The sequence below is a fragment of the Lytechinus pictus genome, chromosome 15 (genome assembly GCF_037042905.1).
Source record: "Lytechinus pictus isolate F3 Inbred chromosome 15, Lp3.0, whole genome shotgun sequence".
In the NCBI taxonomy this organism is placed as follows: Eukaryota; Metazoa; Echinodermata; class Echinoidea; order Temnopleuroida; family Toxopneustidae; genus Lytechinus; species Lytechinus pictus.
The window spans coordinates 5,592,128-5,610,363 of NC_087259.1; the positions used below are offsets into that span (position 1 = coordinate 5,592,128).

At 37.0% G+C, this 18,236-nt stretch overlaps 1 protein-coding gene across 12 annotated transcripts in view; it reads right to left on the minus strand.

Annotated features, from left to right (window-relative positions):
* LOC129277681 (V-type proton ATPase 116 kDa subunit a 1-like) overlaps positions 1-7,437 on the minus strand; it is a 47,546-nt gene extending 40,109 nt beyond the window's left edge. For 2 of the 12 annotated variants that reach the window (XM_064110478.1, XM_064110475.1), the window contains exons 1-2: positions 7,046-7,123; positions 312-480 (exon numbers count right to left, since the gene is read on the minus strand). In XM_064110478.1, the coding sequence (XP_063966548.1) occupies positions 312-428 (117 nt within the window). In that variant the 5' untranslated portion in view covers positions 429-480; positions 7,046-7,123. Of the gene's footprint in view, positions 1-311; positions 481-1,450; positions 1,554-2,741; positions 2,959-3,019; positions 3,088-7,045 lie in introns of those variants that run through there. The other 10 variants (XM_064110481.1, XM_064110470.1, XM_064110471.1 and 7 more) reach the window with 9 other exon arrangements.
* Between the last annotated feature and the right edge of the window lie 10,799 nt (positions 7,438-18,236).

Here is an 18,236-nt window from a genome sequence, read left to right on the forward strand (position 1 = left end):
TTTCTATGGATTTATTCTATACATGATTGAACAGTTCAAAACCAAGATGCTTGATAAAGCCTTGAGAATCCTTACTAGATCTGTTGGAGAGCCATCGAAACCATCAGTCCTGCGGTTGCTTATAGCTATTTTTGTTTTGCTTTCTCTTTTTATTGCAGTCTGTTAAAATGACATTCCACAACCTTAACAAATGAGATCATTATTTGCCTTAATAATGTTGAGCAACTTCAGATCACGAATTCTAGATTGGAGCAATAGCCTACAACATTCATCTCTTTACCTACACATAAACTTCAAATTTGAGAACTTACATCTCTAAATTGGACCAGGCCTAACTCCCCAAGCTCTGCTACACAAGCATAAGCCGCCTCAGACTGCAAGAACAGCTGGGCTAAGCACATCTGCTCGCTGCGGTACAGGGAACCCATCTTGGCCGAGGGTTTACACCTTCTTTCTTGATAATTGTCTCAGATCAAATTCCTGTGATGAAAAAGAGAAAAGATATGAATGTTATTCTCCTTGAAGGAGAAGTTAACACTTTGAAAATTAGAGCAATAATGAGGCATGGCAGTGTTAAAGCCTGTCCAAACCTTTGTTTAAAAAAGGATCATGTGAACTACACTCCAGTATCATCGAACATAAATGCATCTTTTAAATAATAATAAAAGCTGGATTCATAAAGTGCCTTTTGCCTAAGGATACAAAGCGCTGAGTTACTCCGGCTTTAGCTGTGCTACCCTTATAGGCCCTCAAGCACTTGAGGAATTTCTTCCTACCAGACAAACCATTCACCTCACCTGGGTTGAGAGCCAGACAATGTGGCTAAATTTCTTGCTGAAGGAAAACACGCAATGACTGGGATCGAACCCACAACCCTCAGATTGAAAGACAAGCCTCATAACCACTAGACCACGATACCCCATTAGAATTTAAATCATTAGACTACGACACCCCATTAGAATTTAAATATGTGCATATCGTATCAAGTTTTGGTCAACCTAATTGCCGTAATTTGACTTTTGGGACCAGATGGAAATATTCCAAAGCTACTTGGACATCATGCCCATGTACCAGCGGTCAGAGGGACAATCTGTGCCCTTTTTTGAAAAACACTACTGGCATGGTCCCAGGAATGGAAACGGATAGTCTCTGTATGAACTGTGGGAATGATAGAGTTCAGGTTATTAATAATGGAGGGGAAAAAGGTGTACATTCACAAAACAGAAAGTAAAAACATAGGCAAAGCCTTCAGGGATTAAAACTATAAAATACTTACAAGTCGAGTACATGTGAGTACCTGTAGGCAAATAAATACTTTAGCCTGTGCTTATAAACAATATTACACAAAAACAGCAACAATGAACATTAAACCTACATGTATGTTCTACACATGTTATACATGGACAGCCACATCAGAATGAAATGAAAGGTAAAGAAAACTTTACTGTACCTTACATGTACATATCATTATCAGTAGAGAGAGGATATACAACTTAAAACCAAGATTACATCAAAGGAACGATCTACATGTATACCCGTTTTCATTCATATATATACATTACAATGTACATGTACAGGTCTCAAAGTTTGCCCAAGTGATTAGGGCACAGAAAAAATTGACATTGGATGTGTTTGCACAAATTCAAGGCTGGAAAGGTGTTTCAAATTTAAAGGACAAGTCCACCCCAACAAAAAGTTGATTTGAATAAAAAGAGAAAAAGCCAAAAAGCCAAACACTGAAAACTTCATCAAAATCGGATGTAAAATAAGAAAGTTATGACATTTTAAAGTTTTGCTTTATTTCACAAAACAGTTATACGCACATCCTGGTCGGTATGCAAATGACGAGACTGATGATGTCATCCACTCATATGACATGAAATATTCGAATTTTCTCCTCATTGTCAAGTGAAACAATGCTTGATTCCTCCATGAACATGTGGAACTAGCACTGCTTAAAACTATATATGATTCAGTCAAGTTGGTCACTGTTGTCAAATCTGTAAAAAATGAAATATTGTATGATTCAAGCAATAAAAAACAAAAGAAATAGTGACTGACGGACATCATTGACCGTCTCATTTGCATGTCACTGAGTTGTGCATATCACTATTTTGTGAAAAATAAGTGAAACTTTAAATGTCATAACTTTCTTATGTTACATGTACATCCGATTTTGATGAAATTTTCAGCGTTATGCTTGTTTGATTTTTTTCTATTTATTCATATCAATATTTTTCTGGGGTGGACTTGACCTTTAAAAACAGGGTTAGCATCTATATTATCCTAATAATTAGACCTATTGAACCTGAGATGAGTGAGTGCTCTCTGTTAAAAAAAGGCTTGATTCCCCTGTCAATTGTCAGTTTCAAGCCACTTTAAGTTTTTATCTTAACTGGCAGAAATGTTATTTCTTTTTCTCTCTGATCTCTTATTACATTTAGGTGGGAAAAAAAATCCTGCATGCATTTTAAACACTAATTCTGCTCTAAAATATTCATTAAGTATGAACACAGCTTTAATCACATTGGGACTGCAGAAAGCAAATATCCACTCGACCTTTGGATGCAAACATCCACTTCAAGGATAATATCTTGAACAGAGTTGTTATTTAAGATCGATATCATAAATCAGATAAACTTGAATAATTGGTTCAATATAAACATAAACTGTACACTTTAAATTGTACATTTAGTAGTGTTTCATTGCGTTATTACAAAAATATCAATCGAAATACTTACATGTGATACAGATTACAGAATAGATCGAAACTAGGCTCATAGTCACAATAAAAATAAAAGCAATTGAATAGAAAGACTGACCTTTGTAAAGCTATTGCTAAATGTAAAAATAACACTCCAATGTACATGATAGTTTCTACAATAGAATAGTGATACAATCCAAAGGCTAATAATAAAACTCTAGATTCATTTCCCGCTACCAGCACATGTGTAATGTACATGTACGTGACGAAAGGCAAAACAAACAATGACTTTGCAAATCATCTTTTATACTGCACCTGCAGACATTCAGCGATGTAGGTTTATGTAAATGTATGTACATGTAGCCTGTATGTACATGTAGAGTGGTGAGTCCCCAGTTTTCTGTGACAATAATAAGGATAAGTGCTCACTCAAGTGTAATATTCTTTCAAAAGTTTTACTTTCATTTCATAGATGAGACCCAAACCCAAGAATACATGCAAAAAAAAAATGATCACCATGTTGCATATTTTTCAATTCCCAGGACTCTTTCAAAGTGTAAACTTTTTCCATACACACTGTAGAGTACCAAAGTGATGGTGTCCCAAACACTTATTTTGCATTTTAAAATTTTGTAAAAAAAAAGGTAAAGTGCGAAAATGGAAAATTCACGTAAATCCTTTACCAGACTAACAATTCCCTGCCTGTACCATGTACCATTGAAGTTCAATTTGAAACAAAATTTTTCGAATTCATTTTAGATTTGATAATCTATTATTTGTGTTTTCAATGAAATTCAGTGAATGCCATGTCTTCCAGAATTCAGTATTAAATTGCTTTGTAACAGGGTTTTCTACATGCCGCTGTAGAAAATTGCTAATTCAAAATACACACACAAAATGTGCTTTTTACAAAAACTGAAAACTTTGGACATACACCCTGTACAGTGTACATTATTTTATGAAGACCATATTGGGTGATTTCAAGTACAGTGTTGACCTTTTGGTGTTGGTGTTAGGTCAATTTTTACACGATTATAACACCAAACATAGAATAAAGATGGTTCCGAAAAGTCACTCACTAATTGTTGAGATGTCGATAATGTGATCTGGATCAGTTTTACAAACTATGAATAAGTTTTGGAGCTAGGGGAAGCAATCCAAATTTCAACACCAACACTAACACGAAGGCCAACACCAGACTTGAAATCACCCATTGTATGAGATCTATGAAGGTCTGTTACTGTCAGGTGTATTTCAGTGAACAAACCTTAACCCCTCACACTCTTGATCAAAACTTATCCTGAAATCCTTTTACATGTAGATAGATTTGCTGGTACAAGTGCATTCTACCAAGATGTAATTGAACTATTATTTGCAGGTGTCTCAAAGTGGGGTATACATGGATTCTTGACTAGAGTAATGATGAACCCATCCCTTGATGCTCTAAAGTTATCAGTTGTTCCCCATTCTTTTCCTTTTTTTTCCCCCACTCTTATGCGCCAGTTTATTATGCCTTTCTTTGTAACCTGTTTGACCCACCTCTATGATCTATGAAGGTCTGTTACTGTCAGGTGTATTTCAGTGAACAAACCTTAACCCCTCACACTCTTGATCAAAACTTATCCTGAAATCCTTTTACATGTAGATAGATTTGCTGGTACAAGTGCATTCTACCAAGATGTAATTGAACTATTATTTGCAGGTGTCTCAAAGTGGGGTATACATGGATTCTTGACTAGAGTAATGATGAACCCATCCCTTGATGCTCTAAAGTTATCAGTTGTTCCCCATTCTTTTCCTTTTTTTTCCCCCACTCTTATGCGCCAGTTTATTATGCCTTTCTTTGTAACCTGTTTGACCCACCTCTCACTAATTCTCTAGTTATTCATCCCTCTATCACTGTTTTGTTCTAGATCCTGTTTGATGTTGCCTGCCTCATTATCTTAATCCCTCTTGGCCTTACTTACACTAACTTCCCTTTGTGTCTGCCTACTCCTTTTCTTTCATCCCCTTCACTAACCTGATTGGTCTTCTCTACTCACTAATGCCCCTTTTGTCTCCTTGTTTCTAGTGTTGCTGTCGCTTGTTTGTGGTCTATATTATGGTTGCTCCACTTTATATGTTTGTCATTTTGCCTCCGACGAAGATTCTGCTAGGATCGAAAGCTTAGGCCCCTTATTGACTTTCTAAAGTTATTGTTAGATACATTTACAATATACAATTTTGGTAAAAAGTTAGTGAACCCCACCAGAAAATGAACAAATTTCAAGGGTTCAAGTCTTTCCCAAGTGTTAGATATTTCATTGTGAAGTCGGGCGATGTAATATTACATTCGATAAAGTTGGTTATTGTTATCTCATTTCAACACTCAGCATGAAGGAGTGCATTTTCTGGTGAGGTTCACTAACTTTTCAGCACCACTTTATGGAGTAGAAAATCAGGAGCAAGACATTGTTTCTTAGCATCAAAACTTAGTGAGAACATGAATCTGTCTGTACTTTTTAACAATATTAACATACTCATTTCTTGAAGGGTGTTGTTGATGAATGATAATTGTGAATCATATTATTGTGGTATTGTATTCAATTTTTATTTTCCCTTCATGTTTAAAGGGCAACATTTTCACCGTAGGTATGTCATGCAGGGCATGATAATAAACCGCCACACAACAGGCCACCGTCTTTAATAATACAGAGAGAGTTTTGATTGATCCGATCAACCACAACTATGGAAAGCCAGCAACGTCAACATCTATGATGCATGTTTGTTTCTGTTCATTAGTATACAAATGATGCATGGGTTAGAGTGGGTCAGTAGGAACTGTATGCACAAGGTAACTTTGGCATGGTTTAACCCACGAGGCGCAGCCGAGTGGGTTTAGACCATAATGCCAAAGTTACCGCGTGCACACAGTTCCACTGACCCACGAAAGAAACCCATGCATCATCTGTTTTATAGAATGGAAAAAATTTATTGAATAAACCACAAAAATTAATGATTTACCGGATGCATGATAATTTCATGCGTCCAGTAAATTCAATTTACCGGACACATGAAAAAATTTACTGGACGCATGATTTTTTTTACCGGACGCATGATTTATTTACCGGATGCATGAAAATTCCAAAATGTAATGCAGACCCTTTGATAACCCTGGACAACATAAATATGTATGCCTAACTTGATAATATGTTGGCACAAAGGCATTATTATACCCAAAATGCCAGATACAGCTTTGCATTGACTAGATATGAGGCAGCATCAGACCTCCAATAGCTGTGTGTGTATGCCCGGGCCGCGCCGGGGGCCAGCGCCTACGGCTGCCTGGGCCTGCAGTGGAGATATGGCTGTGCACAGCCAGTCCAGAGCAGTACTAGCGGCCAGTAGATCTAACGTACTTAGATCGTATGTCTGGACTTCTCAACTAATGAGTATACAGAAAGTTTTAATCCTATGACAATTACGGTACCGTATTTGTACTTACAGATCATTTTGTATCCTTTATTTGATTCATTCTACCTTGATCGAAAATTCAAAATTTTGACGTAAACAAGCGTAACAGTACATGCGCGATGACATCACAATTACCTTTTCGGGCGATAGCTTGTTTACAGTGAATATCGTTTTGATTATCGGGATATCGTTCATGCAGCCCAGTAAAAATTCTTGCATAGCTCTCAACCAATCAGATTGCAGGGATTTTCTCATCCATTCTATAATAAACACTGTGCAAATTTCCTGTCAAAAAATTATATGACATTGATGGACTTCCATACAGGTGAGGTTGATCAGATCAATCGTAACTCTTTGTAAGCTGGGACCCAGATCTGACGTGACTTGGTTATGGTGGCCCAAGTGACTGTACATGAATGCCCACGGGCCACACTGATATCAGTGTAAATTTGCCTGTTTTATAAAGCCTGCTTTCCACTGATAGAGACTTCGACCGATGAACCGATTTCCACCAAATTTGGCTGTGGATGCTATGATTATGAACTGCCGAGACACGGTATCCAATATGCTGAAATTCAAAATCCCTTCAGTAATCTTTAATAGTTTAGTTTACCAGAGTAATTTTTTTTCTTGCAGTGTGAGGAATTTACAATTCAAACAGTCAAGAAAAAGAGGAAACAACCAACTCATAGAAAATTAATGAATTTCTACTAGAAATATTTTATTCAATTGGTTAAAGAACACACTTTAAATATGACTTGAACGACCAAATGTAAACAATCATTATAATACATGTAGTAACCAGATGAAAGCAAATAATTCATTAAAACTTAATGAACAAGTTCAAAAGAAAAGATGGTACATGTAGGCGAGAACAAAGGTGCTTACCATCAACAACTCGATACAAAAACAATGCTTACCTGAATGCTATACAAGTACATGTAAGTGTCCAACTAACAATAATGTACATAAATGCATCAAAGCTCTCTTTGCCAATGTACTCCTGAATTGTGCTGATTACTTTTCAAAGGAGTTTAGCCATACCAGGGCCCGATTACACAAAGCATAGCATTTGATCATAGGGCTGACTTTCATGTATGACTACATTGAACATTACGTGCAATCAAGCATACAAATTGAACTACGATTGATAGCCAAGCTTTGTGTTAAAGGCCCCAGTTGTGATACGTATCATATCAACAGGAAATGAAAGCAAGACAGGTATTGGCCAACAGCAAAGACGGCAGCAGGATATCACTCATATCTGTACTTTCAATATTACACGAATGGTAAAGCCACACCAAAGAGACAGGCCAAGCAAAAAAAAATTATATGTTCAGTTATTTCAGTAGGCCTATATATTTTTTTAAATGATCACACCTTACTGCCTCACCGTGCAATAAATGAGGATTTCCAGTGCTCCCTTTTTTGTCTTTTTTTTTGTTTCGGATCCAGGGCTCTTGAGCATTTTGTAGTGAAATTGCCCCAAGCCCCCATGTACTTTTTTTTATCCGACACAGACTCTAAACTGACCAATGGTAGGGGAGACCGGGGTTAGTTGGAATGCGGGGTAAGTTGAAACATTGTAATTTTCTTTAACGTCAATGAATAAATTTCTGCAATACTGCCCTCAATTTATTGTCATTATCAACAGCCATCCACCATATTACAGACAACACATGTGCAACAAGCCTGGTGAAGTTAGAAAGGAATTTTTGTTTTTTGACCTTCTGAGTAATTCTTTTCTCTTTCAGAAATGTTTTATTATCTCAGAGAAGTTTCTAGATCAAGTTGGCCAGTTTGGGGGTATAATAGACACTTGTACCAAGGTACAAATTGAGGTTATTAATATGACATGGTGAAGTACCTTTTTTTGTGCTGTAAGCTTATAAACGTCAAATGGGCCTCTGGGGTTAGTTGGAACAAATTGAAGGGGCTAGTTGGAACATGTTCCAACCTACCCCACACATAATTATGAATAAAAACATTGGATATGAGAAAAAAAATATATAAAGTATTTCACACTCTTCTGAACATGTATTGTATACCATGCTTGTTTTGTTTATCAGTTAGGTCTGAGTGTGCATTTGAGGCCTATTGTAGGCCCCTAATGCAATATTAACCCTTATCAAACTTGGGGGGGGGGGTCAATTTGAGCCCCCCCCCCCTCTCGAAAAATTTCGTCACTACACCATCGCACGAATTTTTTTGACTATACTGCTTGCTGACTTTTTACTTTCAAGTCTTGCACATCATTTGAGACCAAATTTGCGATGCCTGTGTGCTCGATTTCGAAATTCCGCAACATTTTGTAATTGCATGTCGGACCCAAAATCGCTCAAAACCGTGATTCCATGTACAAGGTCAATGCAAATTGTGTTTTTCAACCAAAAGTCATAAATGTATGATTATATTTTACTTTTGTTGGTTCAAATAGATTTATTTTATGCTATTTATGATCGCAAAAGAGTCCTGACAAAGTTCATCGGAAAAAACTAAGGTTCGAAAAAACAAAGAAATACAAATAAAAAAACAAAAAATACATAAGAAATTATATTTTTTTGCAATTTTTGTTGGATATTTGTTATAAATGTGAAAATTGATACTCTCACCAAAAATTAGCATTCTACTAGCTTAATACAGTAAATAGAGTTAAAGGCAAAAATATACCCCCCAAAAAAAATTTAGGGCAAATTTCATATGCTTGTAACATGTATTTGCATAATTAATTAATGAAAAAAAATATAAACAATTAATTTTTGTCTTGTTAATTTGATGCAGAAGTACATGAAATTGCTGATAGTATGTTAATTGCATGTAAAATTAAACGCACCCAAATATGCAGAATTCTACTACACAGTCTGCTTGCATGGGTGGCTGTATAATAGAAAACATAAAGTTCAACAAATCCACACTTTAAATATTTTGAACTTAAAAAAAATAAAGCAAATAGGCTAAAACCATGTAATATTACAGTTTTAAGTAGTTTTAGTATAATTCTTAATTGACCATGCAGTGTTCCAACTAAACTTACCCCATACCAAGTTCCAACTTACCCCGTATTGGGGTAAGTTGGAACGTTTGCGATGGTCTTGTTCAAGGTGGATTTTTTTCAGTAACCATAAGAGAGTTAAACATTTTATGGGGTAAATTTAAAGCCCTTACATGTATATGTAGATATATGCTTCAAGCTGATATATTGATTGTTTCTCGAATAAAATCTATTTGGATTTTACAGCCATTTTTGTCAAAAATGTTCCAACTAACCCCGATCTCCCCTACATGAGTACATGCATGTCATTGAACATAATATTACAGCTTTGTTCGGGCTGGCATAGATTTTGATGTGACTGTCCCATAACCATATTACATTGTAAGTGAAGGGTCATTGTACATGAACACATCTTGAGAGCTTGTTACATGTACTGTAGCTACTGAATTTACAATGAACTTCCTGCTGATTAATATTCTGATATCAGTCATGTGTAGTTATGTTTTATACAGTGTGTCCCACAAAAAGAAAACCAGGATTCCCATGTCTTTTTAGTTCAAAGGCAAATGAAATAATGAATTATGATATTTTCATTTACATAATCATATATTCAATTATTCTTCTTTATTTTGATACCTAATAATAATGAGACAAACACTTGTCAAAAGTCAAAACCAGTTTGCGCAGAAAATTGGACAAGATTGGTTTGTGATACAACAACCGTGCATACATGTATTCGACGAATGGCTCATTAGCATTTTTTTGCATTCTTTGTTAAGCTTCTCTCACCAATCCCTGAAATGAGAGTGGATTCAGATTAACACGTAAGTTTCTGCGCAAATTGTTTCTGATATGCCTCAATGTTTATTGTTTGTAATCTGCCATTCTTGAACGAGTTGCTAAGCTTTTGGTTTCAAATGAGATATAAGATTCCACTCTTGCCATGAGTATCAAATTTTATAGTAAAAACATATTTAATAATCATGAAATCTTTCTCTGAAAACGGGTTTCCTTTTCTGTGGGACGCACTGTATAATATTCAACAAGAACTGGCATTCCTTGCAATATAATTACTGAAATCATATGACCATGAAATGTTTCTGGACCTCTATATTAAAGGTTGCGTCCACCCCAGATAATTGTTGAATTGAATCGATAGAGAAAAATCAAACAAGCATAACGCTGAAAATTTCATCAAAATTGGATGTAAAATATAAAGAAAGTTATGACATTTTTAAGTTTCGCTTTATCAAATAACAAATATGCATAACTCAGTGATATGCAAATGAGAGAGTCAATGATGTCCCTCACATGTATTTTTGTTTTTTATTGCTTGAATTATACAATTTTTACAGATTTGACAATAAGGACCAACTTGACTTAAACCGTTTACTGTTAAAAATGGTAACTCCTTATTTTCAGGGAGGAACAAAATTTTGTTTCACATGACAATGAGAAAATTAGAATATTTAATCTTTCATATCATGAAATACAAAAGACATATTGGGTGGATGACGTCATCAGTCTCCTCATTTGCATACCGACCAGGATGTGCATAACTGCCAAAAATTTAAATTTTGATTGTGAATAATTATTATGTAATAATAATTATCTACAATTATTTCGTTAGATATGAAGGGAATTCCCTTCTTGTGTATTAACTTCGCTAGGCACAGTCCAATCACTTGCTCACTGTAACCATCCTGCCTGTGGAGAATCTACAGGTAAGACTATGGTATGCCAATGCAGTACACAGCACACACTTTGAAAAATCCTTAAAATATCAATTTTGTGACCAAAAATACTAATTTCCATACAGTTGCAATTTATTTTTCATTAGTAACTTGGAAATAATTTTTGTATTCACCAAAGCGCTCAAAAACTTGAACTTCTGGCATATTTTTGTGTACGCCCTCTATTGGTGGATAGTAAAATGTCCAAAAAAAAAAATTCATTTTTCAATCTCTATTTTCAATTACAAAAAAAAACTTTTTAATTTACTTTAGATTTTTGAGCCGGCCAGACAGAGGCGATGCCACTTGCAGCAAAACCAACGCTCGCGATGCAGCGGCATTGGCACATACTAGTACAATATCAAAATTATTAAAAAATATTCATGGGTCATAAGAAACGGAGTCCTCTCTAGGCTAGCCCTGGCCTAGACAGCTGGCAGCCGTCTGTTTCGAGGAGTTTTTCAACATTTTTTATTTTTTTAATTTCTCCTCGTACACAGATGGCTCGCTAGCGTGTCGCCACCATTAGGGGAGGTACAATGCAAATTCCCCCCGATGGGGCTATCGATTTTTGTCTTTATTTCATAAATATATATGAAAATAAATGGACAAATATGCGAATTAATATTCCCTCTTGGCATTAATTGCCAAAAACGAGGGAAAAAATAAAGTTAAAAGGAAAAAAAAACAGCGACTTACCTCGACTGTCGTGTAGCTCCTAGTTCACTCGTTCATCCGAAGTCGATATAACACACAAACATATGCCGTTGGAAGAACTTCCGGGTCAACTGCGTATCAAAACCATTGGCCAATCAGATCATCTCTTTTACGTCGGGTTTATGAATACTAAAATTCTAGACGGTTTTTTTCCCTTTTCCTTTATCTCTTTCGTTTTCTCTCTTTTTTGTTTTACTTTTCTTTTTATTTTTTATTTCCCCTTTTTTCTTTTGTTTCTTTAACTGCTCCTTTCTTTTCCCCTTCTGTAATGTGTGACGTAAAGGTCATGGGGCGGAGTCTGACTTTCGTCGGCCACTTTTTCATGAATTATTCATTACCAAGATGGCTGCCCACTAGTCCGAGTCGCAAGTGTCAACTTTCAGAGTTAAACCCCTGATTGCCAGTTTTAAAGCAGGAATTTAGGGTAAGAAAATGTTGTTACTTATACATTTTAAGCTATAGGTGCATATGTATGAACTTTTGGTGGAAAATATCACGGTATCGAGTAACCCAGCAGTAGAGGCGCACGGCCAATATTGGAGACTGTCTCCAATGTGGGAGATTATCTCCAATATCAGAGACTTTTGTAAAGAATTTGGGTATCCAATTTCAGAGACAGTCTCCAGTTTTGGAGACCAATTTCCTTTGTTTACATTTGCTGCAAAAGGATTACCTTGGCGGCAAATAAAAATGTGATAAGGAGATTCCTCATGAAAAATTACCCCTTTTCACCGTCTACTTTAAAAATTCACCGTCTACTTTTGTTTTGATAAGGATTTTTGTTGTCAATCACACACAAAACAAATGGGCTTCTGACCTCAGTGAGACAAAATTTTGGGTGGAAAAAATCATGCTTTTGTTGGTGTTGTTTCTTTTGTCCTTTTGCAAAGCAAGTCTCCAATGTGGGAGATTGTCTCCCCTATTGGAGAGAGTCTCCCATATTGGCCGTGCGCCTCTACTGCCCAGGGAGTTAGGTATCGAGGAGAAAAACAAGAAATTAGCAGTGGCCATTGTCATTGAGCCCCTGTACAGAGAGCGGTTTAACTTCGGTCTATGTATTTGGTGAGTGGAGCCAACGTAGTTCAGCGGAACAACCAACATAACTGAGATCGAAGCTTTTGGTATAGCCCTGGCCTGGCCCCAGTTTTATTAAAAGTTTTAATTGGCATCAAGTCTCAACACTTTGACTTTGTTTTTCTGTGTATTGTGAACAGTGAAGTGTGGGAAATTATGGAAAGAAAATGTTTTTTTAAGGTGCATAGCTCGTGACGAGGGACAAATAAGCTTTATAGCTTTATGTCTCTACATCCAAGTAAATCCAAGTAAGTAAGTAGACAGACAGCAGACCTATGACTCCCTACACACTGTAACTACTGGTTATTTCACTCATATGCTATTTGAATACATCCAACACGAAATTGTGACAAACCTCATTCACTTGTGTGTATAAAAACTTGCATAGGCTGGAGAGACAACGTAACACTAACACTCTTACTCAGTCACAGACCACATTCATTGACAGCAACTCTCTATTTAATTCTAGTACAGTTATATTACACACAAATGACAACATGACTGTGGATTTTAAATAATTTAGTAACTTACATGAAAAATATTAATTTATTCAAGAGGTTCAGCGGCCAGATTGGAAGTTCTCGGATCTTGGGTTCTTGCCTCCTAGTTTGATGACGTAATCATGTGATTACGTTGACGCGTCTGATACAGATAGTCTTTTGTTTCAGACTTGTGCGATCTATTTTTGGAGGTCCGTAATGAAACTCGATAGAAATTTGATAGTGAAACCAAGAACTAGCTAAGGCCGGGGGAGCTAGGGTTTTATGACTATAAATGCAGGGGCTGCAGAACAGTTTTGAAGGGGGGGGGGGGCTCAGCCAGGGAAGATAAAGTGATAATTTTTACCCCACCCTCCCCCCGGGACATGTATAATTTATTTACGGCGTGTTTTTTTTTTTTCGAGAAATACTTCAAAATCAAATAAATCCCAATCAATCAATGTTAATCAATCAATCAATCTGATAAACCAAAATCTGAGCATTTACTCAATCAATTTGAATTAAACAACAACCACCATGACCAAATCTCAGGCCTCCCATCAACTTAAGATCAACCAACCATCCATACAATTTAATCGATCACCAACCAACCAACCAACCCACCAACCATGCACCAACCACTAGTGTACCTACGGGGGGGGGGGGGGGCAGAGGGGGCAAACTCCCCCCCTGACGAGTCACAAACCATGCAATGGACATATCCCTATTTTTTTTTGCTTGTCAAATTTTTTGGCGGACGAATTTGCCCCCCCCTGTGGAAAATCCTAGGTACACCACTGGCCCACCAACCCGCCTAACAACCCACCAACCAACCAACCCACCCACCAACCAACCCACCCACCAACCAATTAACCAACCCACCCACACACCAACCAACCGCGTAGCCAGGATTTCATTTTGGAGGGGGCGGTAAATGCACGCGAAGCGTGCCAACACTTACAGAGCGCGCGAAGCGCGCTCCCTAGGGGGTGGGTGCAGGGAGCGGGAGTTTCCCCCTCTCGCGCGAAGCGTGAAGCTTTCGGTGTTTCATAAATTGAAATAAAAAAGAACCGCCTCCCTTGTCTCTAGTACCTACATCAGCTCCAATTCATTTGACTATATTGTGATTTTGAACCTTGTTTTCAAAAGTGATTGTAAAACGAACAAAAAAGGGATAAAATAGAGGAAATTAAAATAATATTTACCCCGCGCGAAGCGCGGAAGCTAAAGCATTTTTTTTTCAATTTTTTTGAAAAGAAAATGGTCCCGAGAAAAGGTTATTTTCTAAGTTATATTGAATACTTCCCTTGGAAAGATCAGATTTGATTACAAACAATTTAGCGACAGTGCATATCTTAACTCGCAAAACAGAGGAGAAGAAGGATATATGCCGAGCGATGAAACTCTGAAATTTCAAACGGGCGGACGTTTCATCAAATGCAGATATCTCTAATTCAGTTAATTTTCTAAGATTATTGAACTTCATTACAAGGAAAATAGTGCGCAAAAAGTTGAAACTTCTGTGATTATTGAAATTATATAAAACACGATGATGTATAATTTATTTCACTTATCCGGATGCGCTTCACTTTGAATGATAAAGAAATTTAAGTGTCATTCAAAATTTCAAACTGAGGGCGCAAAACAGGACAGGAGATGAATGTGCAGGGAAATGACATGAAGTTGAATAGAATTTGATAAAAAAATATTGCACTTTTTTTTATTTAATACGACACGAATTTTATACCTTCCCTTATTTTAATTAGGAACCTGTTTGCCCCAAAATTATGGTTGTTTAGTAATGAGCTGAAAAGCGGGATAAGTTGCCTATATGGAGGTAACGGCAGAAATTGAGATAAAGATTTTACCCGCCCGGAGCCGACCCGACCAGAAGTTAAAAAAAAAGGTAAAATTCATATACTTCGGCCTAACCTTACTCTAATCATTGACCTATTGAATTTTAACGGGAAAGAAACACATATAGCTGAGGTGGAAAAACAGGGTTAGAGAAAGGGTGAGGAAAACAAAGGAGAACTGCAATATTGTCATTTAACCGCGCGCAGAAAGGAAGCAAAATTCTTATATATAAAATTTAGAGCAAGAGTCACGGAGTTTCTTTTTTTAGAAAAAAAATAAAGAATAAAAAGAAAAACCCACAAAGCTACCTTTCTTCCCTTTCCTCTCTTCGCTTTTCCTTTTCTCCTCTCTTTTTCCCCTTCTTTTTTTTCTTTTTGGGGACGTTTTTTTTTTTTTTTTTGGGGGGGGGGGGGCGACCGCCCCCACCGCCCCCCTGGCTACGCGCCTGCCACCAACCAACCAACTGCAACCAATTAACCATCAAAGAAAAATCAGTCAAACAAAACATCGAAAACTTGATCAAAATTAGACAACAAAATTATTATTTCGGTGCTAGGTAAAAATGGCAGAGGCAATAAAATGGCATAGTAGGAAAAACGCCAGTAAAATTACAAGTCTTACACTCCCATGCAATAAGATTGCAATAGCAAAATTAAGCCAATGCACATAATAATGACCAATTCCCCGGGGAAAGGGAAAGAAGCACAAATAAAGCAAGTAAATTTCAAATAATAATGATTTTGCCTAGACTGCCAAGAGGGCTTGTATATCTTTGAACTACTAGTATCAATCATAGAGATACGTTTTCGGTTAAGAGTACCGTCGACGGGCAGTGGCGTAACAGGCGGGGCCCCCTGCATGGCGAATTTCGTCGGGAAAATAAAAAAAAACCGGAAAAAGAGAAAAGGGAGAGAGAGAGAAAGGGAAAGGGAAAGAAAGAAATAAAAAGAGGAAAGGGAAAGGGAAAAGTGAAAAAAAAGGGAAAGAAAGATCCAAAGAACTAAATAGGGAAAATGGAAAGAAAGAAGTACAAAATATCCTACTAACATTATAGAAGGAGACTGGATATAAAATCAAAAGTCTTTTAAAGATATATATGATTCAATGGCACGGGCAAGATGCATGGGAAAATGGCGGGAAAATGGGAGAAAGAGGCAAACAGTAAATGAAATGAAGGTATATAGAGCCATAAGCTAGATTGGAAAATCGGAATATAGAAAAGGGACAAGAAAAAAAAGAAGAACTTATATAACACGACTGGGCTGCCGAGGATTGAAAATATAAAGAACGGGAAGAAAGGTGGATTTCAGGGGCGGAAATCTCTCCCAAAAGGTAGGGGGGACAAGAGGCTGGAAAATTTGACAAGCCCACCCCCCCCAAAAAAAAAGGTTATCCCCCCAAATTTAAGGTCATTTCGACAAAAATAAATTTGACAAGCAATAGAAAAAAATTTAAAAAAAGGTTATCATCGCAAAAGTAAGGTCATCTCGTCCTAAAATACATGTTTTAGTTCGAATTTGTATGATGTATTTCTTACCACCATAAAAGACCAAAAATAGTAGGGAGGACATTTGATATTGTGTCCCCCTACTATTTGAGTAGGGGGGACGTGTACGTCTCCCCTGTCCCCCCTGGGATTTCCGCCCATGGTGGATTTAATAAGCCCGCTAAATTTTATGCAATAATGATCGCAATTAGGACGACAAAAAAATCCTATGTCGCTGGCTAGATTTACAGTAAACATGGTAAAAAGCCTCTTAATGTTTACTTAGGCTAAATTTCCGAAGCTATACTATCACATAATTAGAATTTAATTTCAAAATCATTTTAGAAGGCCAAATTTTTCGGGCTCGCTTCGCTCGCTGGCGATTAGCTTTTTCAGGCAAATTTTTTTCATATTTGCTATGTTGTGCTGCGTCAAAATATTTCATTTATTATCTGCAACAATGTTGATGTTAATGATGTATCCGCGATTTGATAAAAAAAAAGTGGCCACCTGCAATATCACGAGGTTCCGGAGGCTCCGCCCCAGACCAGTGGCGGCACCAAGGCATTTGCACCAGTGAGTTGGCTCCCCGAAATTTTGAAAAAAAATGTATGATAAATGTTGTCATAAGCATCCTACTAAAGCTGCAAAGTGCTCCAAAACAGCTTTTTCGTTCTTTAAATTTTCTCACCCATTCAACTGGTAGCTCCCAACAATAATTTTTGTCACTAACCTTTAATGATTTAATCTGTGCATGTCATTGACATTATAATGTCGCTCGCGCTACACGCTCGCAGCTGTTGGCTGAGATAAGTAAATTATCCGTTCACATGGGGCTTAAAAATCCAGTGTTTAAGTCAATGATGCTTCTCGAAATTAAAGTTTTCATTTTTCGTTTTAGCGAGAATCACATCCTGCGTATTAATAATTTTCATAAAAATTTGAACTCGCACTACGCGCTCGCATCACTAGTCTTGTTTAATTAGATAGCCATCCAGTTCATGATTACAAAAAGTGCTTAGAACGTCCAGTTATCATCTCAGGATATCAACAATTTTCAACTCGCGCTTAGCGCTATATTTATTTGGTGAGATATCATCTTCATGGCCCAATTAATGTACACTATCCCTTTTCAAGTCAGTAGCTAAAAAATTAGCTCGCGCTTCTCGCTCGATTTTGAGAAATAGGCAAAATATTTGTGTGTTACCCCCCTTTTTTGCCTCCCCCTAGTTTAAAAAGCGATGTGCCGCCATTGCCCAGACCCGATCTGCATAGCACTGGCCCCCAATATTTCAATAACCGAGAACAAAAAAGAAAATATAAAATAAAAGGAAAGGAAAATGTTAGATATGTAACTTTCTGAATACCATGTCCAAATAATTTTTTTCTCGTTCTCTTCGCTCACTCGGGATTTATATCAAGGAACTTTTTGCTGCGCGCGCCATTCTGTGCCGCCTCTTTTTGTACTTATATCACGCATTGAGCTTCGTTCCATGCTCAGGGCACAATCATAAAAAAAATCCTGTGCATGCCATAATATTGACCGGGAAATTTTTTGCTCTTGCCCCCCTGTCCACCGAGCACCGACCCCTGACGCCCTTGTCGACGGGATGGGATATTAGCTGTACATTACTAAATATAAGTTTTTATGTTGGTCGATTTTTAAATCAGTTTTATCAATTTTTTGAGGGGGGTTGAGCCTCAACCCCCCCATGTAAAATGCCAATATAACAGTTGACTG